The sequence below is a fragment of the Pipistrellus hanaki genome (genome assembly GCF_964339955.1).
Source record: "Pipistrellus hanaki genome assembly, chromosome: 1".
NCBI lineage: Eukaryota > Metazoa > Chordata > Mammalia > Chiroptera > Vespertilionidae > Pipistrellus > Pipistrellus hanaki.
In genome coordinates, this window is record NC_140503.1 from 33,257,623 (window position 1) to 33,282,915 (window position 25,293).

General features: G+C 40.5%; 2 protein-coding genes and 1 pseudogene across 5 annotated transcripts; 1 reads left to right on the plus strand and 2 right to left on the minus strand.

The window, feature by feature from the left end:
* The first annotated feature begins 448 nt into the window (after nt 1-448).
* Nucleotides 449-11,333, plus strand: TIMM9 (translocase of inner mitochondrial membrane 9). 3 transcript variants are annotated; one of them, XM_084902423.1, is made up of 6 exons: nt 486-611; nt 2,562-2,650; nt 3,426-3,505; nt 8,211-8,275; nt 9,475-9,570; nt 10,815-11,333. In XM_084902423.1, exons 4-6 carry the CDS (start codon nt 8,237-8,239, stop codon nt 10,947-10,949), a joined length of 270 nt encoding a protein of 89 aa, XP_084758549.1. In that variant the 5' UTR covers nt 486-611; nt 2,562-2,650; nt 3,426-3,505; nt 8,211-8,236; the 3' UTR covers nt 10,950-11,333. The 3 variants fall into 3 exon arrangements, with proteins under 3 accessions (XP_084758548.1, XP_084758550.1, XP_084758549.1); XM_084902422.1 differs by lacking the exon at nt 2,562-2,650 and having other exon boundaries at nt 449-611; nt 3,417-3,505; XM_084902424.1 differs by lacking the exons at nt 2,562-2,650; nt 3,426-3,505 and having other exon boundaries at nt 476-611.
* TOMM20L (translocase of outer mitochondrial membrane 20 like) lies at nt 11,328-19,872 on the minus strand. The gene is made up of 5 exons (XM_084902412.1): nt 19,715-19,872; nt 19,556-19,599; nt 18,143-18,224; nt 12,385-12,527; nt 11,328-11,453 (listed from the first exon to the last, which is right to left on the minus strand). Exons 1-5 carry the CDS (start codon nt 19,848-19,850, stop codon nt 11,400-11,402), a joined length of 459 nt encoding a protein of 152 aa, XP_084758538.1. The 5' UTR covers nt 19,851-19,872; the 3' UTR covers nt 11,328-11,399.
* A 1,605-nt stretch (nt 19,873-21,477) lies between these two features.
* LOC311628096 (large ribosomal subunit protein uL24-like) lies at nt 21,478-23,406 on the minus strand (annotated as a pseudogene). Its single transcript has one exon. The product of its transcript is annotated as a large ribosomal subunit protein uL24-like (transcript).
* Nucleotides 23,407-25,293: the final 1,887 nt, after the last annotated feature.

Here is a 25,293-nt window from a genome sequence, read left to right on the forward strand (position 1 = left end):
AAAACAGCCAATCACAAGGCTAAACGCTCCCGGGTGCTCCTCCGTCCCTTTCCGGGTGGAAACAAACGCCCAAACGTAAAAGGCTTAAAACGGGTGTGAATTGCTTAAAGGCAGTACTTTGCCCCAAAGGATTTAAATATTGGATAAAACCCGAGAGCCGCATTGAACACCTGCAGCGCTCCCAAACGAACACCACTCGCACTCATGAGGGAATGTTTACAGCGTAGCTCCTGGAGACCGTTAGGGACGCAAAGTAAATTAGTCTTTCAAACAGTTTCCGCAGATTCGGGTTAGACAGTGGCGAGGAAATCGGGAATAGGAAGCATTGTCTAAAAGAGACAATCCCAAAAATTAATTCTCAGAGGGTTTCGAAGTTATAAGGTCCTATCGGTGTTTTTTTTTTCTTTTCTTTCAAGTTCCCCTTGTCGTAACGAATCGGCGTCAGAGGGTCTAAGGGCTATTTGACATCACTGCTCCCACGTGTTCTGCACCCAGCGGCGGCGGCGCGGCGGCGGCACCCGCCGTGACCCCGACCCTCCGCCCCCGGACTCCACTGGCAGCGCAGTCCCCCCAGCCTCGCACTGTTGTCGGAAGCGAGAGCCTGTGCTTAAGTATGATCTCTTTCTCTGCCCTCAGAATCCCGGGTTCCCGGGCGGGGGGCGGCAGGCCACGCTCCGGAAAGGCGGCGGGTCCCTGAATGAGGCCGCCGGGTCTCCTCGGGCTGCGGGGGCTGCGGAGCCGGGCAGCGGGTCCTGCTTTCCCAGGGCGGGTCTGAGACCTCCTGCCCGACGGCCGTGTCACCGGGGCGAGGGTCGTAGTTCCAGGCTCCGAGGCACTCCAAACTGGGCTTGAGCAGTCGGGGTCTTGTGCTGAGACAGTGAGTTAGGCTGTAACTTGACCTTGAGCTAACAGGCAGGAGACCCCCCCCCCCCCCCCCTTGAACCGAACAATCCTCCCTGGACACAGAACCAGGCCCAGCACCTTTATCTGATCTGCTCGTTTTTCAAGTACGCACTACTTAGACGTTTCCCTTTAGGCATTACTGGAGGCTTTAGGAAAAAAGATTAATCAAAGCCAATGTAATCTGATGTAAAAGCTAAACAACACTTTACTTTAAAAAAAAAAAAAATTTCAGCTCAGCTTTCATAGGAGAAATCCTAGTATTTAAAAGGGACCTTAGGGTCTTGGCTTTGAAGAACCTTTTAATTAGTCTTTGCAAATTATGTCTTATTCCAGGTACATTTCCCTCTTCATTACCGGGCTCACAGGTAGTACCTGGCTCGTTCACAGTTTGTTTTAGGGAAAATTAAAAAAGATAAAAGTGACAGTGTCAGAGCTTTGCAGATGATTTTCCCTTATTTCTAATTCCCCTTATTTTCTTAATGTAACTTAGATATGAAATAAAGTAACCTTTCCCCTCTAGTCTCTAACGTGTGGCCATAAGCAGTCATTACAAGTTGAATTGGGTTGAAACCCAAGAAGTCTTGGCACCCCTCCCCCCATTGAGCCCAGTGCTCAGCGGATTATGCTGTAAGTCTTGCGGCCAACCTTTAAACCCAAAAGCAATAGACAGTAATCATTCCAAAGAATTTTTGTGGGAGTGGTGTGGTGTAGCAAGAATTTTTTGCTCTTGATTATGGAGTTGCCATTTACTCAGACGTGAACTTACTAAACCTACTTCGGATAATCTAAAGTAAAGGGATCCTGTTAAAGCCTATCAACCAAACAAGTTAGTTCAGATCAATTTAAACATCTGACCTATCAAATAGACACTGATAGCCCTGGAACAAAAAATAGGGTTCACAAGATTGTTGTTCTTTTTTGATTGTTATAATATTGTTAACATTTTTACTTATTTGCTGTCTTCTTTTCTATTCTCTATATACCTAGATAACTACTCTTTTGCTGAACCATTTGCAAGTAAATTGCAGACATGACCTTTAACTCTAATTTCTTCAGCATGAATCACCTTAAGAACAATCTGTCACATAGCCAGGATAAGATTATTACACCTAAAATGATAACATCCCCAGAATGTCTTTTTTAACTCAAAAATGTTTCTTTTTAATTCAGGATCTGAAGTTCACACGCTGTGTTTAGTTGTCATGATCCCTTAGTGTCCTAATTTAGAACAGCCCTCTACCCCTTTTCTTTATGATCTTTTTTATTGATTGATTTCAGAGAGATAGAATCATCAGTGATGAGAATCCTTGATCAACTGCCTCCTGCACGCCCCCAACTGGGGATCAAGACCACAACCCAGGCTTGTGCCCTGACCAGGAATTAAACCGTGACCTGATTCATGACGGGCATGACTTTTTTTTCTTTTCTTTTTTAAAGACCTCTAATCTTACAAATTGTCCCTTATGGTGGCTTTTCCTAATTATTCCTTCATGATCAGAGTCAGATCATCCATTTTGGGGAGAATACCACAGAGATGATGCTAGATATAATCACTTGATGAAGGTGGTAACGGCCAGATCATTACAATATAGAAGGACAGTTTTCCTTTTGTAACCTGTGGAGATGTTTTGAGAGCATGAATATATCCTATTTCCCAGGAACCTATCACCTAGTGGTTTTATGATCAATTCGTGACCCTTGCCTGAATCACAAGGGGACCAGTGACCAGTACAATAATGCAAGTACTGTGTTAGTGATACAGGCCGAAGACATCAGAAGAATCATTTGCTTTAACTATTTTAACAGAATTAGAAATTTGGCTTCAGGCCTGATACAAATCTGCATATGATTCTAAAAAAGAAATGGTGGGCATCTCTTCCATCATATCCTGGTTAGTCTGTTAATTTCTTTTTAATATTCAGAAATTTCTGGGAATTGCTTGTTCTGTGATGTTCACCTGGACATACTTACTATCTGGAAAGATAAGGATTTTATATTTGTTTGTTTATTAATCCTTACCCAAGGATATATTTTTATTTATTTTAAAAAGAGAGAGGAAGGGTGGGAAAGAAACAGGGATAAATTTACACACACCCCAAACAGGGATAAATTTACACACACTCCTATACACACCCCAAACATAGATCGAACTTGTAACCTTTTGGTGCACTCGATCATTTTCCAACCAACTGAGCCACCTGGCTAGGGCAGAATGTTATGTATTTTTTAATATATATAATAATATATGCTAAAGACTTGTAACCTCAGAATGAGGAAACTAAATTTCACATATTGAAAAATAAAGAGGCTTTGTTTCTTTCTATGTAACATTGTTAGTTTCAGATGTACGTATAATGATTCCATATCAGTATGTGTTGCAAAATGATCACAGTGAATCTAAGGAAGAGGCTTTTTAAAAAATGACTTAGCCAACAGAAGTTTAGACTTCTCAAATAAACTATTAGAGCTTGAAGTGGTCTCCCCAGTCATTGTAATACCATCATTTTTTTCAGATAAGAAAGAAGGCCTCACTGGAGACATTCAAGCAAAAGTTGGACAACTGCTTTTCCAGAACAGAAAGGAAACTCATGCATCAGAAAAGGTTTGAGCTTGATGACTGATAAGATCTCTCTTTACTCTTAAGTTACCTGGTTTTATGATATATTTGTGCTTAGTAAAAAAAATAACATTGCTGTATCATTCCCAAGAACTAAGCCAGAGATTCTGGAACTCTTACCCCTTCCCTCCATCTCCAGCTCTCAGGGGTATAATTGAAAGGTAACTGCTCAGTGGATGTTTGCCTCTATAATAACAAACATTTGCTGTAATATCTGGAAACTAGGACCAAATAAAAGGGCAGCCACATTGCTGCTGCCTGTTTTCACTATCAGTAATTTGCTTGGCTTGTTGGAGTTTGTCAATCAGCATAATTTATGATTAAATAACTGCAAAAGAGAAGGATGAAAGACTTTAGAGACACCAGATAGCAGGTAAATTTGCAAATCAATCACCTCCAGGATTTCCTAGGAACGGCTGCCTGAAGTTATGTATGCCGTGATCTTGATACAGATATACTTCAGAGATTGCTGTTTCATTTCTAAACCACCGCAATAAGGGAGTCATAATCTTTTTGCTGGTGGAGGGTCTTTCCTTCAATTTGTAAAAAAACGCAATAAAGCAAATCACAATGAAATGGTATGCCTTTATTTATGACTATAGAAAAGAGCTTTAGAGATTTAGGCAGACTTGAGAAAATTGCTGACTGTTAGCTCTTGAGTTCAGTTGTAAATCTGGGACAATATTTGAAAAGTTTATAATGGAATGATTCTAGAGAAAAGAAAACCATAATGTTAACTTAGTGGTTTTTGAGTAGAGTATTTCTCTTTTATTTTCCCAATTCTCAAGAAATAGATTGCATTACTTTTATAATATGATAAAACTTTATTTCATTTTAAGGAGATATATACTGTTAAGAACTTTACATTAAAAGATAATGGTGCCAAAACCGGTTTGGCTCAGTGGTAGAGCATCGGTCTGTGGACTGAAAGGTCCCAGGTTCGATTCTGGTCAAGGGCATGTACATTGGTTGCGGGCACATCCCCGGTAGGGGGTGTGCAAGAGGCAGCTGGTCGATGTTTCTCATCGACGTTTCTAGCTCTCTATCTCTCTCTCCCTTTCTCTCTGTAAAAAATCAATAAAATATATTTAAAAAAAAAAAAAAGATAATGGCAAGAAGCCCTAGCTGGTTTGGCCCAGTAGATAGAGCATTGGCCTGTGGATTGAAGGGTCCTGGGTTCGATTCCGGTCAAGGACACATGCCCGGGTTGCAGGCTCAAACCTGAGGAGGCAGCCAGTCACTGATTCTCTCTTATCATTGATGCTTCTATCTCTCTCTCCCTCTCCCTTCCTCTCTGAAATCAATAAAAATATTTTTTAAAAATATATATAATGCCAAGAAAATAATTATAAATAAAGAAGATTCATACCAACACTATTGGGACACTTCTTATCTATGTCTTATCAAATAACCATTTGTCACCATTAGTTAGGAATACTAAAAGGCAAGTGGAGGATAGTGAGCAGAGTAATACCAATCTGCTTTGTTAAGGACCTATAGGTCTATTTTATGAGGGACATTTCTTTGGTTTTATGTACTGCCTTTGTCTGGTTTTGATATCGGGATAATAGTAAATTCATTATACTTTTGACATCTGCAGGGTATATAGTGATAAGTTTCATTTCTGATAATGATAGTCTTTTTAAAGAACCAACTCTTTGTTTTATTATTGTTTTTTGCTTTTATGTTTTCACTTTTTTAAAGTATGTTTTTATTGATTTTAGAGAGAGAGAGAGAAACATTTATGAGCTAGAAGCATGGATCAGCTGACTCCTGCACGCCCCCTACTGTGCATTGAGCCTGCATCTGGGCATATGCCCTAACGCGGTATCGATCAGTTCATAGAACGACACTCAACCAACTGAGCCACATCAGCCAGGGCTATGTTTTCATTTTTATTTTTTCTGCTCTATTATTTCCGTCTACATGCTTTGCGTTTTATTTTGCTCCTTTTCTTGGTGCTTTAGGTAAGAGTTTAGATCTTTGATTTGAGAGATTTCTTTTTTTCTAATATATGAATTTAATGCTATAAATTGTTCTCTTGGCACTGATGTAGTTCTTTTAACACAAATTTTGATATGTTGTGTTTTCGCTTCATTCAGTTCACTGATTTTCCCCCCCCTGAGACTTCCTCTTTGACCCATGGATTATTTAGAAATTTATTGTTTATTTTCCAGATATTTGGAAATTGGCCTGTTCTCTTTCTGTTAATCATTTCTAGATTGATTCATTTGTGGTCAGAGAACACACTTAAAATGATTTAAATTATTTTAAATTTGTTGAGGCTAGTTTTATGACCCAGGATATTGTTTCATTGGGCACTTGATAAAAATGTGTCTTCTGTGGTATTGGGTCCAATGTTCTATAAGTATGGATTGTATCCTCACTAACTTATAGGATATTTAAAAAAAAAAAAAAGAAGAAGAGGAAAGAAGAATAAATGCAAAAGAGTGGAAGGTATATACAGGGTTGGAAATACTAGAATGGAATTACCATCAATTATATTCGTTAATCAAATGAGAATGTTATTTTTTTCATGATAATAGCACTTTGAATTTCCTAGTTTCATGAAAACATCATGCTTTACAGAGCCACTTCAGATAATAATGAGTCAATAAGAATGACTTACACATCTAGTTTACTTTTTTTACATTGGTTATTAGGAAATTCAAAGCTAAATATATTGTAATACATAAAAATTCATTTAGTCTACATGTACAAGATTGTATATGCTTATTCTTTACATGCTGTTTAATTTCTATTTTAAACAGTCTTATTTTATACAAAATCTTTTATATGAGATGTTTTCCATTTTAGAACTAGCCAGATAGCATAAATAATGTGATACATTCTTATATATGGATTAACTAAGCCGGGGGCCTCCATTTAGAATCTGTGAAAATCCCAGGAATTCAGAAAGGCTTTTGACTTCCTTATCTTCACTGCTTTGTTGCCCCCAAGTTAGATCATAAGTGTCATATATTTAAAAGTTTCTGTTACAGTGATCGCCCTTTTTTAATTTCAGACTTCACAACTCCTGTGACTTCCTTTTAAAGTATATTAGAACTCTGAGTACCTTTCATTTGGGTTATTGATTTATAAGTTAGGATGGTGTTTGTTAACAATTAATAGTACTCTCCATTTGCATAGAGAAGGTAAAAGGATCATTAGTAGCACAGGTCAAAGTTACATTAGCAACCAATGGAATAGTTAACTTGAGTACTTACAGAAGACAACAGAAATCTCTTGGTTTCCCTTAGAATCCTACTAGGGCCCTAGCTGGTTTGGCTCAGTGAATGGAGCATCAGTCTGCGGACCAAAGGTTCTTGGGTTCGATTCCTGTCAAGGGCACTTACCGTGGTTGCAGGCTTCTCCCCAGCCCGGGCTCTGGTCAGGGCTGGTGCAGGAAGCAACCACTCAGAATGTTTCTCTCACATCGATGTTTCTTTCGGTCTTTCCCTCTCTCTTCCACTCTCCTTAAAAATCAATGGAAAAATATCCTCAGGTGAGGATTAACTAAAAAATAAATTTCAGATTCCTTTAAAAAGAAAAATCCTGCTAGGAATGGGACTTTATTGTGTGTGTGTGTGTGTGTGTGTGTGTGTGTATAATTGATTTTTTTTTTTTTTTTTTTTTTTTTTTTTTTACAGAGAGGAAGGGAGAGGGATAGAAAGCTAGAAACATCGGTCAACTGCCTCCTGCACACCCCCTACTGGGGATGTGCCCGCAACCAAGGTTCATGCCCTTGACCGGAATTGAACCCGGGACCCTTCAATCCGCAGACTGACGCTCTATCCACCAAGCCAAACTGGTTTCGGCCAGGAAAGGGATTTTAATAAGTAGCTTTTTTGCAAAGTAGCAGGGCAAATCATCTTAAAACCGGAGATTTAGCCACTCAGTGGTTAGAATGTAGGCCCTTGGACAGAAGGGTCCCTGGTTCCATTCCCACCCAAGGGTAGGCATGTACCTGAGTTGCAATTTCTATCCCCAGCCTGTCAGGGTGGAGGCCAATCAATGTGTTTCTCTCTCACATTGGTTTCTCTCTCTTTCTCTCTCTCTCTCTCCCTCCCTCCCTCCCTCCTCCTACTACCTCAACCCCCTTTCTATTCTCTCTCAAAATCAATGGAAAAAATTTCCTCAGGCGAGTATTAACACCCCCCCCCCCAAAAAAAAAAAAGTAACCCACTAAAGATTTAGATAGACAGGTCTTTGGGTCCCATAGGTAATAGCATTAAAAAATCTAAGCTTTATGGTTCTGTTGTCATTAATGATGTGGGAAACTGTAGGATTGGCATATAATTACATATATGGTTAGAAATTGATAAAATGTGAATAATGTGGTATTTCAGGTAAGCTTGTTTTAATTCTATTTCATAAACTATTCTTGTTTTGATTACCTAACTCTTCAAGAAGCCTAAAAACATTTATTTATAGCCCATGTAGTTCAATTGGTTGAGCATCATCCCATGTACCAAAAATTCATTGGTTCAATTCCCAATCAGGGCTTATGCCCAGGTTTTGGGCTCGGTTCCCAGTAGGGAGTTTTCAGGAAGCAGATGATAAAGCGATGTTTCTCACACTGATGTTTCTTTCTCCCTCTCTTTTCCTCTCTCTCTAAAATCAATAAAAAACATTTTTTAAATAAAATATTTGTTTATAGGTTGACAAACGTTTTTTATTTTTAAATCAGGTGACTAATAAAGGTACTGAAAGAATATGGCTGCACAAATTCCAGAATCTGATCAGATAAAACAGGTAAGGTATTATAATTAAGGAAAAGGCATTTGGCAAAAAATTTAAGGCACTGTTGAATGCAACCATGTCAGTGATCTCACAAAATAATGGTTTATATTTCATTTCCAAATTTGGAAATAAAATGAAGAATATTTATTTTTCAGGTAATCCAGGAAAGAGTATTCAATGAGAAAATCTGATTATATTTTGTAGCTCATATTACATAGATCACAGTATACCCATTTGAGTTAGCAAAAGTTTGACTTTAAGTATTATAGGACATTTCACCTAAAATACAAACTTCAGTTAATTTTCAGAACATTTTTGTTTTAAAAGACAAAAATTAACCAGTGAACTTATATACCTATTAGAGGCCTGGTGCACGAAATTCATGCACAGTGGGGAGGTGGGGTGTCACTCAGCCCGGCCTGTACCCTCTCCAATATGGGACCCTTGGACATACTTCTCATAGTACGGGACCACTGGCTCCTAACTGCTCGCCTGCCTGCCTGCCATCTAACCACTCCCCTGACGGCCTGATCACCCCCAACTGCCCTCCCCTGCCAGCCTCATCTCACCCCTAACTGCTTGCTCTCCCACCGGCCTGATTGCCCCTAACTGCTTTCTCCCTGCCAGCCTAATCGCCCCTAACTGCCTCTGCGTTATCCGCACCCCCCCCCCACCACCACCACCACCACCACCACCACCATGGCTTTGTCCGAAAGGAAGAAGGAAGTCAGCCATTTGGAGGATGTCTGGTCAACCCAGTTTAATTAACATATTACCATTTTATTAGTATAGACAGGCATAGCCCATGGATAGACAGTAATTCGGGGAAGACCTGGGAGGGGGGGACGAGCAGGGTGGAGAGAGGGTCAGTGATGGGGATGAAGGGACTTCTGTAATACTTGCAACAATAAGTAAAGTTTTCTAAAACACCAAATATTAACACCTATTTGTTTGTATTTTTTTAAAATACCTTATTTCAGGGGCAAAGAAAGGGAGTGGGTTGATAATTATCAGGGGAAAGGGGTGTGGGTGGTGCAGGAAGAGACTGGATTAAAATCTTACACCTATGGATGAGGACAATGGGGGGGGGTAAGGGCAGGGGAGGGTGGAAACTAGATGGAAGGGAGATATTGGGGGGGGGGAATAATTGTAATAATCATGAGCAATAAAGATTTATTAATTTTTTTTTAAAATGCCTTATTTGTTTATAGTTTAAAGAATTTCTTGGAACCTACAATAAACTTACAGAAACCTGCTTTTTGGATTGTGTTAAAGACTTCACAACAAGAGAAGTAAAACCTGAAGAGGTATGAAAAGTGTACCCACTAAAGATTCTCTAAGCTTGTGATCATCAACTTAAGTGCAATCCCCCTAAGCATTTTGCTTGTTCCTAGTTATTACAGGAACTTTGCCCACCTTTTATGCTCCATTGCTTGGAGGAACTAAAGCAGCCAAGGACCCATAACATTGAGTTTAGTAGTGACAAATTTAATATGATAGTCACATTGAATCAATGCATACTAAAAGAAAATGCCTGGGGCTTGCCGAGTTATTGTTCCATTGCAAAGTTTTAGAAATTAGCTTTCCATTAAGTGATCTACCTTGAGAAACTTGACATGGCTTTTCTATCTGACCCTGAGAATTCAGGATAACTTTGGAAAAACTAGAGCTTGAATTTCATCACTCATAGTGCAGAGGTAGACTCTCAAAACCCAATCCTATTAGAAATTACAACTTTTAACCTGCTCATCAAAACATTTATATATTGGCTGAAAGTGATATAACTTTTTCCAGTGGAAGAATACTGAAAACACTCATGCCACGATCTTAACTTTTAACCAGCAATGAATAAGTACTTGTTAAATAAGTGACATAGTTTGATAGATGTTAAGTGTAATATTCTTACAGGAAAAAAGTAAAAGGTTGAGAATTAACTTAATATTAAGAGTGGAATTTCTCATTAAAAAGGAACAAAGTTGTACTGGGCCTACATTTTAATAATCAGAATAAGGGGATGGGAATGTAGGCTTTCAGTTAATACTAAAGCACACCTGCAGAAAGTCTAGTCCAGCCAAAACCGGTTTGGCTCAGTGGTAGAGCGTCGGTCTGCGGACTGAAAGGTCCTGGGTTCGATTCCGGTCAAGGGCATGTACGTTGGCTGCGGGCACATCCCCCGTAGGGGATGTGCAGGAGGCGGCTGGTCGATGTTTCTCTCTCATCGATGTTTCTGGCTCTCTGTCTCTCTCCCTTCCTCTCTGTAAAAAATCAATAAAATATATTTAAAAAAAAAAAAAAAAGAAAGAAAGAAAGTCTAGTCCAGCTAGTAGGGACTTACCATTGTTTTTAGTGCCTAGTGACCCATAGGTATCAAAATGTAATACCTCTTGTATTAACAGTTGAAAGCTATGGTCATCTGCTACTTATTAATATCTCAGATATATTCAAAGAAAAGTACCTACTTGTTGGACTTTTAGAATACATGCTTTTTTTTTTTTTTTCCAAATTAATATTTCTGTGTTGCCTCTTCCATCTTCTCTCTTTTTATTTCTAGACCACCTGTTCAGAACATTGCTTACAGAAATATTTAAAAATGACGCAGAGGATATCCATGAGATTTCAGGAATATCATATTCAGCAGAATGAAGCCCTGGCAGCCAAAGCAGGACTCCTTGGCCAGCCACGATAGAGACGTCCTGACAGCTGGACTTTCCCTGAGAAGCTGCCAATAGTTTGCACTGGAAGTGAGGATTCATCTGCCAGAATCCCCTGAAAGCAGTAGCCACCATGTTAACCATCTGTCATGACTGTTTGGCAAATAGAAACCACTGGAGAAACAAAAGTGCTATTTACCAGGGATGATCAAAATAGAAGGTCTCATTGTCCAAGCAAAATGTAAGATGCAACCTTTGTTGAGGCCTTATGATTCAGGAGCTTAGTCACTTGATTAGAAAAATAAACCATTGTCTCTTCAATTGTGACTATTAATTTTAATGCAAAATATGTGTTCAATCATGAATAAGTTAGAAAGTTTTTTTATTTCTAAAAGTTAAATAAAATGGAAATATCACTGCGCAGTTGTTTATGCTATATCATAATATAGTACTCTCACTGGACTGTGGATACGTTGAAGTGTTTTTCAATCAGTGTCATCTTCCAAGCATTCCTGTTCATTCATGTCTGCCTCAAATTGCTGGTAAACACAAAATAGTTACTAATCATTTCAATGACCGATCCTTTTCTTGCCCCTCTCCTGTGTCAGGCAGGGCATTACACATTCTTATTCTAACTACATTTCCATATGTTTTCAGGAAACAAACCATCTGAGACGAGCTTGGGAATATTTGAGTTGACTGTTAGGCTCTAGTGGAATGTGTGTTTTGTTCGAAAGCTGAGAGTCCAACCTGAATGATTCTGAGTCAGACCAACGACACATAGTGTATTCTCAGCCGCGATGTGATCAGTGTAATAGAGAGTGAGCCAAAATTAAAAGTAGTGTCTTATGGCTAAACAGTCCTAAAATCCAAGCATTTTTAGGAAATTCTAATTGATCCATAAACATATCAAGCAGCTTGGTAAATGTAAGTGGACTAATACCTATTAATAATTAGCTTCTGAAAGAATTTCATTTGATATCAATCTCAATTTATACATTAGAAAACACTGATTAGTCTATATGTTTAAACTTACCAATGTGATATCTATGTTTTGTCATACTAATGGAAAGTTGAAGTGTTCTGCTTTGATAATTTACTGTTTTCTATGTTACATCTAATTTTTAAGCCACTAGGTCATTTAAATAACAAATACCATTTAACTTAAAGGACTCCATGGACATTACAGTAGGTCAATAATTGTGGTATCTTTGAAAGTACAAAGACAAATAAAATGTTAACAATGCTACCTTTAAAATTGAAATGCTGAAACATAATTCTCAATAAAATATACAATACATTATAGTCAAAGGAACATGAAAGAATTAGCTTGTTTCACCTAGGCAATAAAATAATCAGATTTTACTCATTTAAAACTTTAGACCATTGACACATCTACTTTGCTATTTCTATGTATTCAAGCCAAATTTGTTTATTCTGCCCATTTTACAAAGATAAATAAGTGCTTACCTGGCAAATCAGGGGAATTTTGTGTAACAGCATCTCAAATACCTTGGGCGGGAGTGTGCGTTTAAAAACCTTCAGAAGTTCGCGTGGTTGCCCAGACATTGAAATGGCATTGCTGAGATGTTCCGCCCCCATACTGTGCTCTCCTGAAACAAATTGGTAAGTTCAGAGCAAAATTTTAATGTTCTTCAAAATATAAATTATACAAATTACTGAGAAAGCACCAAGTATTAAAACTTTAAAAGTGGAGGATTCTGAAGATGATGACTGGCAGGAAGGTAGGATAGGAGAGAGTGTGAGAGAGGGAGGGAGCGATGGAGGAGTGTATGGTGTGTGTATGAGCGAGGGACAGATCCTGCAGGTCTTCCAAGGGGCTGCCAAACTGGGCAGTCTTAGATGGCACAGCCCCACTGCCACCACAGTTATTCCAGGGATGGCCAACATGGGCACAGACCATGCCATCTTGAAAAATAGAACTTAAAGCTAGGATAGTGGCCTCAGCATCACCCAGTCAGGTCTCAGACACAAACCAGGACCCTGAAGCCACTGGGGACGGAGACCTGCCACCACAGCTGCAGACCCACAGAGGCCAAGAATCCAGACATCCGGGCCACAGATTTCTGTGAGTCACAGAGCCCATCCCCCTCCTCACGGGCTCGCTGGAATGCCATAAGAACTGTTAGACCTGCCCCTCGCACATGGCCACAGCTCCGCTACAGGAATTTGAGCCTGGGTGTGTGCATGGACACTGGGAATCTTTTGCTGCAACACAATCGGGTGACCAAACCCCATGCCCATGCAGGGTGGCAGTACCACCTGACTTCAGTTCTGAGCAAGCACACACGAAAGTCTGTTTTTCCCAGCACAGGAGTGGACCTCCAGCCAACACAGTGCTACTGTGCATACCAGTCCCCCAAGCAGACTGGGGACCCTGATTCTTTGCACAAGAGGCAGCACTGAGCACCGGTGACTTGACTCTGTTTCTCATCATGAGTGCCTGGGATCTTTGATTCCCAGTGCATTCACACTGACAGCAAGTGACTCCAATTCTTGGGGCATGCACACACAGGGGCCCTGATTCTCAGCGCAGGGCTGCACCAAGCAACAGAGACTCTGATACTCAATTGTTGGTGCAGGCATAGGGGAACTCTGGCTCCTGGCACTCTGATTTTTGGCACATGCCAACAGGGTCTCTGTTTCAGAATGGCGATGGCAGGGTCCCTGATTCTAGGTGCGCACACCAGGCCACACTGAGTGCCTGTGACTCTGATCCTGGGCTAGCGTGACTCCCACCAACGCACACGTCTTGGTGTCACAGCTCCCACTACACACGGCCCAGGCCCACACAACTCAATAATGTTTGAACCTTCTGGTGATAATCAGAATGGGGAAACAACTATACAATCCCCAGAGGAAAGGAAATGAGGAGTCACCAAGAAAGGAAATAAGTGAAACAGAAGCATGCAACATAACAGAAAAATAATTCAGAGTAATGGTCATACAGTTCCTATACCAGATGAATGAGAAAATCAACAACCTATGCAAAAATCAGGAAGAAATCAAAAGTGATATAGCTACAATCAAAACACGATGGAAGATTTCAACAGTAGACTAGAAGAAGCAGAGGACAAATTAGTGAGGTAAAAGATAAGGTACAGAAACAAGCTCAATCTGAACAGCAATGGGAGGGGAAAAAATAAAAAGCAGGAGGAGAGCGTAAGGGAGCTTTGGGACAACATAAAATAAAGTAACATATGTATAATAGGGCTGCCAGAAGGACAAGAAGAGCAGCAAGGATTAGAAAATCTATTTGAAGAAATAATAACAGAAAACTTCCTGGATATGGGGGGGAAGGGGGATAGGGGGTGGGGGGGGGTGGAGGTGTTGACACAAGTACAGAGTCCCAAGCAAGACGAATCTGAAAAGACCCACACCAAGACATGTCATAATTACAATAGCAAATGTTAATGACAAAGAAAGAATCTTAACAAAGAAACAGAGTTACCTACAAAGGATCCCCCATCAGATTATCAACTGATTTCTCAACAGAAACACATCAAGCTAGAAAGGTATGGAAGGAGGTATACAAACTGATGCGAAGCAAAGGACTGAATCCAAGAATTCTCTATCCAGCAAGACTGTCAATTAAAATTGAAGGAGAAATCAGGAGCTTCACAGACAAAAAAAAAAAAAAAAAAAATGCTGAGGGAGTTTATCACTACCAAGTCAACAACGCAAGAAATGTTAAAGGGAATGCTATAAAAAAAAAAAAAAAAAAAAAAAAAAAAAAAAAAAAACTAAGAAAGGGAGGAAGGAACACAGGCATAAAGTACAGAAATGGCTATAAACAAGTACCTATCAATAATAACATTAAACAGCCCTAACCAGTTTGGCTCAGTGGATAAAGTGTTGGCCTATGGACTCAAAGGTCCCAGGTTTGAGTCCAGTCAAGGGCATGTACCTTGGGAGTACATGGTGGGCAAATACCCAATAGTGAGTGTGCAGGAGGCAGTTGATCGATGTTTCTCACCTATTGATATTTCTAGCTCTCTATCCCTATCCCTTCCTCTCTGTTAAAAATCAATAAAATATATTTTTTAAAAATTAAAAAATAATAATAATCAATGGAGAAATATCCTTAGGTAAGGATTTATGATAAATAAATATAATCAATAAAAACATTTAAAATGATAACATTAAACATAGTTGGATTAAATGCTCCAAGCAATAGACATCAAGTGAGTGAATGGATAAGAAAACATGACTCATATATATGGAGCTCATGTGACACAAAAACAACATGATTAGTTAAGTCAACCACTAAATTCAATCAAATCATTGGTTCTATGGTCCCAAACAGACACAACCAAAATTGAGATGGCTATAGAACTAGACTACCTGACTACAAAGTTATGAAAATTGGGGTTGGTACAGAGGGGAGTGGGAAAAATTGAGAAAGATTACAGAAAACTGGGTGAAAGGTTATCACATTAGAATATTTGTTCTCAGTGTTGGATTTATATTGTAATAACCAGGAGGTTTAACAAATACTGATGCTTGGGTACCATCCCCAGAGATTCTGATTTGGCTTGGGGTTTAATGGGATTTAAAGAGTAAGCAAACAAGATGGAGAACTGCTTTAAAAGTAAAATACAGTAAAAGTACATAACCCTTAAAGAGCTCATTAACCAATTTAGGGGTTCACAGAATTAAAACTATTCCCTTTGAGAGGGAAAAATTTAAATACACAAGTTTGCAATTACCATTTTAATCATCTTAATATCTATAACATTCATCTCAGTCTAAACTAATACACAATAGCTCTTAAACATGGTGAATAAAAATAAATTGTAAAAAATACTTTTTATTTTTTTTCTTTTGGCTTAATATTCAGAATTTTCCTCTCCATATTTATTTTATACTATCCCAAATGAAAAATGTTAAAGCTGAAAAGCTCTATTTTATAATAATTGCCCCTTCATCGAGGGAGTATCCATATGTAGGGACTAATCCAGATTTTATGAAGCCCATAGTTTATATAATTTGGGGAACCCTGTTTAAGAAAATATCAAGTTTTGCCCTGGCCAGTTTTGCTCAGTGGATAGAATATCATCCTTTGGCCGAAGGGTCCTGGGTTCGATTCCAGTCAAGGGCAAGTACCTCGGTTGCTGGCTCCTCCCCAGCCGGGGCCCTGGTCAGAGAACGTGCAGGAGGCAACAAATCGATGTGTTTCTCTCACATCAATGTTTCTCTTTGTCCTTTCCTCTTCCACTCTCTCTAAAAATCAACAGAAAAATATCCTCGAGTGAGGATTAAAAAAGAAAATATAAAATTTTGAATACAAAATTGGTAGGACTCCTCCCAGCACTTTCAAAGAGGCCCATGCCAATGAAGGTCCTTAAAACTTCTACTTCATTACCTTATGTAAAATCACTCCTGCTTATATCATTGTCAGTTCTAATAATTCATTTTGTCATTCATACTTATCAGATATTTTTAGTCCATTTATAAACCTACCAAAATGGTTAGTACTGAATAAAATACTGAAATTTTAAACTATGATTAATGTGCAATGATTTTGAGTGGCTGCAATATTTTTTTAATTTCTCAAAACCTTTAGGATGTTCTTAAGCCACCGATTAAAGTCAAAATCTTTGGTATTGCTCTGAGTTGTCCAGGATCTTGACTTCCTCTTTGTCTTTATAAATCCTGGAGGATTCTATCCTCATAAATGCAGGTTGAAAAACAAAATCTTTTCTTTTTTTTTTTCTTTTCTTTTTTTCTTTAATATATTTTATTGATTTTGTACAGAGAGGAAGGGAGAGAGATAGAGAGCTAGAAACATCGATGAGAGAGAGTCATCGATCAGCTGCCTCTTGCACACCCCCCACCGGGGATGTGCCCGCAACCAAGGTACATGTCCTTGACCAGAATCGAACCCGGGTCCTTCAGTCCCCAAGCCGACGCTCTATCCATTGAGCCAAATCGGTTTCGGCAAAACAAAATCTTTTCAAAAAAGACAATCAAAAGAAGCAAAAACAAATACAGGTACTGAGATATGGAGTGGAATTGGTAATACTTGGGGGGGAAAAAAGACACATAATGGGTGTAATACTTGTTTATTGAGTATCATCATTTTTCCCTTAGATAAGGCTCAAGAAAAAAATGTTTTTCTTTCCAGGGTTCAACACCAGAGTAAAAACATGGTCATTACATATACAATATTTTATACGATACTAAAATTATCTACCATCATTTTATCTGACAATATTGTGTTTTCTCTCAAATCTATCTGGAATTGGGTGGGGATAAATCATATTTCAAAAAATAGGTCATGGCCATTAAGTGCAAAGTATTTCCCACAGGCATACTTTAGGACAAAAATAGATATTCATAATGACTTTACCCTAAAAAATAAGTATCCTATTTTTAAAAAATATATTTTATTGATTTTTTACAGAGAGGAAGAGAGAGGGATAGAAAGCTAGAAACACCGATGAGAGAGAAACATCGACCACCTGGTCTCCTGCACACCCCCCAACAGGGATGTGCCAGCAACCAGTGTACATGCCCTTGACCGGAATCGAACCTGGGACCTTTCAGCCCGCAGACCGACGCTCTACCCACTGAGCCAAACCGGTTTTGGCAAAATAAGTATCCTATTAAGAATAAGAAGGCAGGTCCTGACCTAGTTGGCTCAGTGGATAGAGTGTTGGCCTGCGGGCTGAAGGGTCCCAGGCTTGATTCTGGTCAAGAGCATGTTCCTTGGTTGCAGGCACATCCCAGCAGGTAGTATGCAAAAGGCAGCTGATCAATGTTTCTCTTTGGTTGATGTTTCTAACTCTCTATCCCTCCCCCTTCTTCTCTGTAAAAAATCAATAAAATATTTTTTAAAAAGAATAAGAAGGCAGGAAAATGTTTATAAAGCAATTAAAAATTTTTAAAGTTTTGATTCACACAAGTAACCATTTGGAAAATTCATTCACTTCAATTTTTACCTGGTGATAGATGAGGTGTTCTGGCATTTGGCTCTGCTTCTCCATCGGCACTTCCAAGACTGCAACATAACCTGGGGCACTAATTATAACACACTGGAGCTGGCAAGTGGGATGGAGTGACAATGCTGGGACCGTTTCTCTTTAAACTGAAGCACAGTGGCTAACATATCTAGCTAGTTACATTACTTAACGTATATATCCTGATCAATAAATGAACAAATTATCATAAAGCACTGCCTACAAAGGAATGTTTATGTTCTTACCTCTAGATAGACAAAGCTCTCCCATTCGTACTTCTTGCAGAAAAAGTTCCTGCAACTTTTCATTCCTTGCTGGATCCCACAGCTGCGATTCACAAAATATTTAACAGTGAGTAACGAGTGTGAGGGATATGCCTACTAATCAAAATTATTTAGTTTTTATTTTAAAATGCACTTCTTAAACCTAGTTTCTAAATCCAAAGTATGACAAAAGCAGTTATTCTTTACACTATTTAAACCAATTTCTTAAAGTGGACTTATGATTTCAGGCCATAAAAAAAAATACATTAGGGGCTGGGTGGTAGGGATTAGAGGGGGAGGAAATGGAAGACATCTGTAATACTGTCAACAATAAAATAAAATTTAAAAAAAGAGAAAAAAAATACATGGCATATCCAAATGAGGCTGAGATGCTTGTAATAACTCATCCACATTTTACTCGGCTTACTAAGTACACATATCAGACATCTTACTATAATTAACTATAACAAAGATTACTTTGTATGTTGCAAATCTATTTCCTTGTCTGGGGTATTAACAATGTCTGTTGACTGGGACACAGCGTGGTGGGGCGCTGGCAGTGCAGCTGGTGTTGAGAAGGCCGCTGTGGTTCGCTGCCAGCTTGGCTTATGAAGGTGACCAGGGTCACAGGGTGCCACATCACTGGCACCATGCCCAGGGCTGGTCTTTAAAGGCAGAGTGAGCACCCGGCCGGCCTGGCTCAGGATGAACCAGAATGGTATGGTTTGATTCCTGCTCAGGATACATGCCTGGGTTGTGGGCTCCATCCTGGGTTGTGGGCTCCATCCCCAATAGGGGTCGTGCAGGAGGCAGCCGATCAATGATTCTCTCATCCCTGCTGTTTCTATTCCCCTCTCCCTCTCCCTTCCTCTCTGAAATCAATAAAAACATACTTAAAAAAAATTTTTTTTTATTCGATAGAGCGCCGGCCTGTGGACTGGGGGCATCCCGGGTTCAATTCCGGTTAAGAGCGTTCACCTTGGTTGCGGGCACATCCCCAGTGGAGGGTGTGCAAGAGGCACCTGGTCCATGCTTCTCTCTCATCGATGTTTCTAACTCTCTATCCCTCTCTCTTCCTCTCTGTAAAAAATCAAAATATATTTAAAATTTAAAAAATTGTCTTAACACCTGTTCCTACAAAGTGTATTGTATAGCTGCCTTTTCATAGCCTCAAATGGTTCTTCCTTCTCTTTCTTTTGTAAGCGACACTAAAAAACTAAGCCTGAACGCCACGAGGGCTGGGAAGTGCGGGGTCCGGAACCAGCCGGGACCCCAACCCGGGCCCCCAACCCGGGCCAGGACCCCAATCCCAGCCGGACCCCCATCCCAGCCGGGACCTGCCCTGTGGGGAGGCGGTTCCCTGTCCCGCCGCCTGGGGTCGCTGCAGCACCTCACCTGGGCGCCGGGTGCGGCCGCCTTCGGGGGCTGAGCTCTTCTTTCTGCAAAGACAACGCGGCACGTGCTGGGCGGGAGCCGTCCTCCGCCGGCGGCTCCGGGCCCCGCCCCGCCCGCGGGCCGCCCCGCCCCGGGCCGCGCCGCGGCCGCCGCACTCACTGTCCCGCAGGCGGCGCCTGAAGGCGGGGTCGCCGCGCCGCCTCCAGTCGAAGTACACGCAGTAGCCCAGGAAGGCGGCGGCGCCGCAGGCCGCCAGGGCCGCCAGGAGGCCGAGGAGGCTGCGGGCGCAGGGCATCCGGCCGCGGGCGTCCCTCGAGCCGAGCGTTGGGCGCGGGCCGGCGAGCGCGGGAGCCCGGCCGGCCGGCAGGGGGCGTCAGTCGGCGCGGCGCCCACGCCGGCCTGCGGGCTGGGCTTCCAGCGCGCAGGGCCACAGGTGTGGGACGGAGGAGGCCACCGAGGGTCCCAGAGGGCCTGGGTGCGAGATCTCACCGCCACCCGGCAGCAGAGCTCTGTTCACACTCCAGATTCGGATCCCCATATACCCAACACACCCCGCCGCTGTCCCGGTGCCTACCGTGCTACCCAATCCGGCAAAGCACAGTGTGACAGCAATCTGGTTTAGCTGGAGAACTGGACCCTCCCTCCTGAGGACTGTGCTCCCTAACCTGCGAATTTTAAGTTGATGCAACACTTTGGTCATCTCCTACAGAACTGCCCAGGGAGCTCCTGAACATGAGCGGTACCCATCACCCGAGAGGACCCAGCAGCCCAAAGTACACAGCCTCCTGAGCTCAATAACAGGAAGAAAGGGGATTTTGAAGCAATAACATTTAGCCTAGAAAAAAACAAAAACAAACAAAAAAACAAAAAACAACCACTGTTAATTTCCTGAGCTGATCTGACAGCCAAAGCTCCTATAGCAAACCCAACTCTGAGGCCCATGATCCTTGCTAGCCTATAGGCTTTGCCTTATTGACACAGCAGAAAGAAGGTAAGACCTTACCCCAAATACCAGAGTTTTGAGTTTAAACTAAGCCAAAGAGAAAGGCATAAGCTAGATATCCTTAAAGAATGAAATAATTTAACTTTTTTATTGTTATTCAACTGCTCCTTACGACTTAATAATATTGCTAGAGTGTGCATCGCAAGGTGCTCATCACTGCTGTGACTACAATCGGGGCTGAGAAGCAGCCCAGGCCCTCACAGTTTGAGTCAGCAGATGTTTGTTGCATGTTAATTGTTTTCTTCACTGCTCTGTTTTTTCTTCCTAGCTCAGTCTTATAGTTGGCAACTCAAGCTATTGTCAAAACCTGGTTGTAAACACTAAAACAGAGGACAGCATCAGCATCCAGTGTTACTGATGATCTCGGAGTTTTGGGTTCAGAATCTTAGTGATGGATGTAGCCTGGTTCCAAAGGGTATTTTTCTAGGCTGACTGGTCTTATCTTCTAATAAAACCACTCTATTGCCTTTCTGCCCCTTCCATCCATTATTTCCACCGAACTCAAAGACTCTCTGTGGTCCATGGAGAGGGATGGGGCAGGGAAACTGGAGCAAGGTGGGTGTCCAGGGAATTAGTACAGTGATGAAAAATAAACAGATCACTCAAATAAAACTGCCACAGGGACAATGTGGGAAAGTAACTGAAAAATATGAGGGCCAGTTTCTATGGTAAGTGTGTATTTTTCTTCTCAACCATAGACACCACTCTTGCTAATTTGGTGGTCAGACTTCCTAAAAAGCTTTGGTCATTATTCAAATTGAGAAAACATTAATAATTGTCCCCAAAGCATAGTTCTAAGCTGGATAATAGCTCTTTCTTTTAAACAGCTTTATTGGAATATAATATACAATAAATCGTACACTTTAAAGTGTACAGTTTGATACATTGTGACATATGTATACATCTCTAAAACCATCCCCACAATTAAGATAGTATTCATACCCATCACCCCCAGAAGTTTTTCAGGCCCCTTTTTAGTCCCTTCTTCTATTCTTCCTCTCCATCCCCTGCTTTCTGTCTCAATAGATTAGTTTGTACTTTCTAGATTATAAATGGAATCACACAATATGTATTCTTTTATTGTCTGGCTTCTTTCACTCAGCATAATTATTTTGAGAGCAATCTGTATTGTTTTATCAGTAGTACATTTTTATTGGTAAGTAGCATTTCATTTTATGGATACAAGACAATGTATTTAACCATTCATCTGTTGAGAAACATTGCTTGCTTCATTTATTGCTATTATTATACAAATAAAGCTGTTATAAACATTTGCATTCAAGTTCTTATAAGGACAAAATATTTCCCGTTCTCTTAAATGACTCACTCCTAAAGGTGAAATAGCTGCATCATATGGTAGGAGTGTTTAGTTTTAATTTATTTTTTTATATTATTTATTTAATTTTTAAACTTGGGTAATAAGAATCCAAGAAGGTGATCTAGGGTTTTAGGAGTGTTTAGTTTTTAAACAAACTGTCAAACATCTTTCCAAAATGATTAAACAATTTTGCATTCCCACCAACAATATATGAGAGTTCCAGTTCCTCCTTATCATTGTCAACATTTGGTATGGTCAACCTCCTCAGTTAGGCATACAGAGGATTTTCACTGTGGTTTTATCTTGCATTTTCCTAATGGCTAATATTGAACACCTTTTAAAAAGTCTTTATTTTTTTTTTGAAAGTTGTATATAATATTACTTTATTCCTGCATCTTCACAATTGTTTCTTCCTTATGTTTTCCCTTTTCCTGTCCTACTTGGCGAGATTTGCCTTTACGTTCAAGGATCCTTTTGCGGTGTTTGTCCAGCTTCGGTCTAGGGAAAACCACCTTGCTGGGTGAATGCCCACATGAGCAGTTGTACCATTAGCTTTCTCCCGTTGCACTCGTTCAATGTAGATGAGATGTTTCTTCCTGTAGACCTGGACTACTTTGCCAGTTTTCTGCCCTTTGTAATGTCCTCGAACAACCTGAATTTCATCATCCTTTTGGATGGGCATGGATCGAAAACATTGTACTTTTGTCTCAGCTCTTTGGAAAGAGGAAACCACATAATCTTGCTTCGAATGTGGAAGGTGCATTGAAATGCCCTTTACAGTTCTTGCTCTGGTCAGAAGTCACAAAGGGATTGAACTTCATTTTGACCACTGGCGCTCCTACGCTGGCTGCAAAGGGAAGAGCTTATTCTTTAGAGAAGTTTTAGGTGCAATAAAAAGTATGGAGAGCCCCCTAATACTGATCCCACACACACACCCTCTCCTACTACCACCATCTCAGAGTGCACGTTTCTTGTAATCAATGAGACTACACTGACACGACATTATCACCAGAGGTCTATAATTTACATTAGGGTTCACTTTTTAAAAAAAAATCTTCACCGTGCCGAAACCGGTTTGGCTCAATGGATAGAGCGTTGGCTTGGGGACTGAAGGGTCCCGGGTTCGATTCCGGTCAAGGGCATGTACCTTGGTTGCGGGCACGTCGCCAGTAGGGGGTGTGCAAGAGGCAGCTGATTGATGACTCTCTCTCATAGATGTTTCTCTCTATCTCCCTTCCTCTCTGTACAAAATCAATAAAAAAATATATAAAAAAAATCTTCACCCAAGGATATTTTTCCATTTTTAGGGAGAGTAGAAGAGAAAGGGAAAGACAGAAACAATGATATGAGAGAACCACATCAATTGGTTGCCTCCTGAAGGAGACCCGACAAGGACCAGGGCCCAAGTCAGGAGAAGCCTGCAATCAAGATACATGCCCTGGACCAGAACTGAACCTGGGACCCTTTGGTCTGCAGGTCAACACTAAGCCAAACCAACTAGAAAGTGGTTCTCAACCTTTCTAATGCCATGACCCTTTAGTACAGTTCCTCATGTTGTGGTGACCCCCAACCATAAAATTGCTACTTCATAACTGTAATGAATCATAATGTAAATATCTGTGTTTTCCAATGGTCTTAGGCTCTACAGCAGCAGTTCTCAACCTGTTGGTCGTGACCCATAGGTTGAGAACTGCTAGCAGAGTCGCCTAAGACCATTGGAAGACACAGATGTTTACATTACGATTCATAAGTCATTATATATTGCATTACAGCAAGTCATTATATATTGCATAACATGGTCTTGGGCTCTACCGCAGCCAATCTCAACCTGTAAGTCGTGAAAGACCATCGGAAAACACAGACATTTACATTACGATTCATTAACAGTAGCAAAATTATAGTTATGAAGTAGCAACAAAAATAATGTAATGGTTGAGGGTCACCACAACATGAGGAACTATATTAAAGGGTCGTGGCATTAGAAAGGTTGAGAACCACTGGGCTAAGGACCGTTAGGGTTCACTCTTGATGTTATGCAATATATAATGACTAGAGGCCCGGTACACAAAATTCATGCACAGGTAGGGTCCCTAGGCCTGGCCAGCGATCAGGGCAGACTGTGGCCTTCAGGCTATCAGCCGATGTCTTAAGGCTGCCGGCCAGGGCCTTCTTTCGTTCCGTGCCACCCCCCGATGGCCAGTGCACGTCATAGCAAATGATCAAACTCCCGAGAAGGTACTTTGCTTATTAGCCTTTTATATATATATATTTTGACAAATGTATAATCACATATATCCATCAGAATAACATTATGCAGAGCAGTTTTACTCTGCTACATCTATACAATCTCTCCCTTTCCCAACCCGACCTTTGTACTGTCTCCATTATTTTGCCTTTGCCAAAATGTTGTAATTAGTCTTTTCAGATTGGCTTCTTTCACTTAGTAACATGCATTTAAGTCCCTCCATGTCTTCTCTCGACTTGATAGTTTATTTCTCTTAGTGGTAATATCCTGTTGTCTGGATGTACGTTTTTCATCCACTTACTGAAGGGACATCTTGGATGCTTCGAAGTTTTAGTAACTATGAATAAAGCTGCTGTAAACATGTGTGTGTAGGTTTTTGTGTAGACACGTTTTCAACTCATTTATACACACACACACACACACACACACACACACACACACATGATTACTGGGTCATATGCTAAGATTATGTTTAATTTTATAAAAAAATAAATAAATACAGCCAGTCTTTCGAATTGGTTGTGCCATTTTTGCATTCCACTGACAATAGATGAGTTGTTTTTTCACATTCTCACCAGCACTTGGTATTGTTAGTGTTTTGAATCTTTGCATTCTAATAGGTATGTAGTGGTATGTTTTAATCTGCAATTTCCTGATGACATATAATGTAGACCATCTTTTCACATACCTACTTGCCATCTATCTTCTTGGTGAAGTGTCTGTCTTTGGCCCATTTTTAAATTGTATTATTCCTTATTGTTGCATTTTTTTGTTGTTTGTTTTGTATATTTTGTTCCCCTCCTCCCCCAATTTCTATGCTGAAATCTTAATCCCTATTGATGGTATTAGAAGGTGGGGCTTTTTAGAGATGATTACATCATGAGGGTGGAGCCCTCATGATTGAGATTAGTGCCCTTTGAAGAGAACCCTGCAGAGCTCGCTAGCCCCTTCTCCCTCAGAAGGCCCTGACCTGACTATGCTGGCACCTTGATCTGGCCTCCCATCCTGCAGAACTATAAAAAAATGTTTGTTTATAAGCCCCCCAATTTATAGTATTCTTGTTAGAGCAGCCCAAACAGACTAAAACATAATTATTAGATCTTTTACAAATATTTTTCTGGTTTATGGCTTGTCTTTTCATTCTCTTGATGAACACTATAAGTACTTATTTG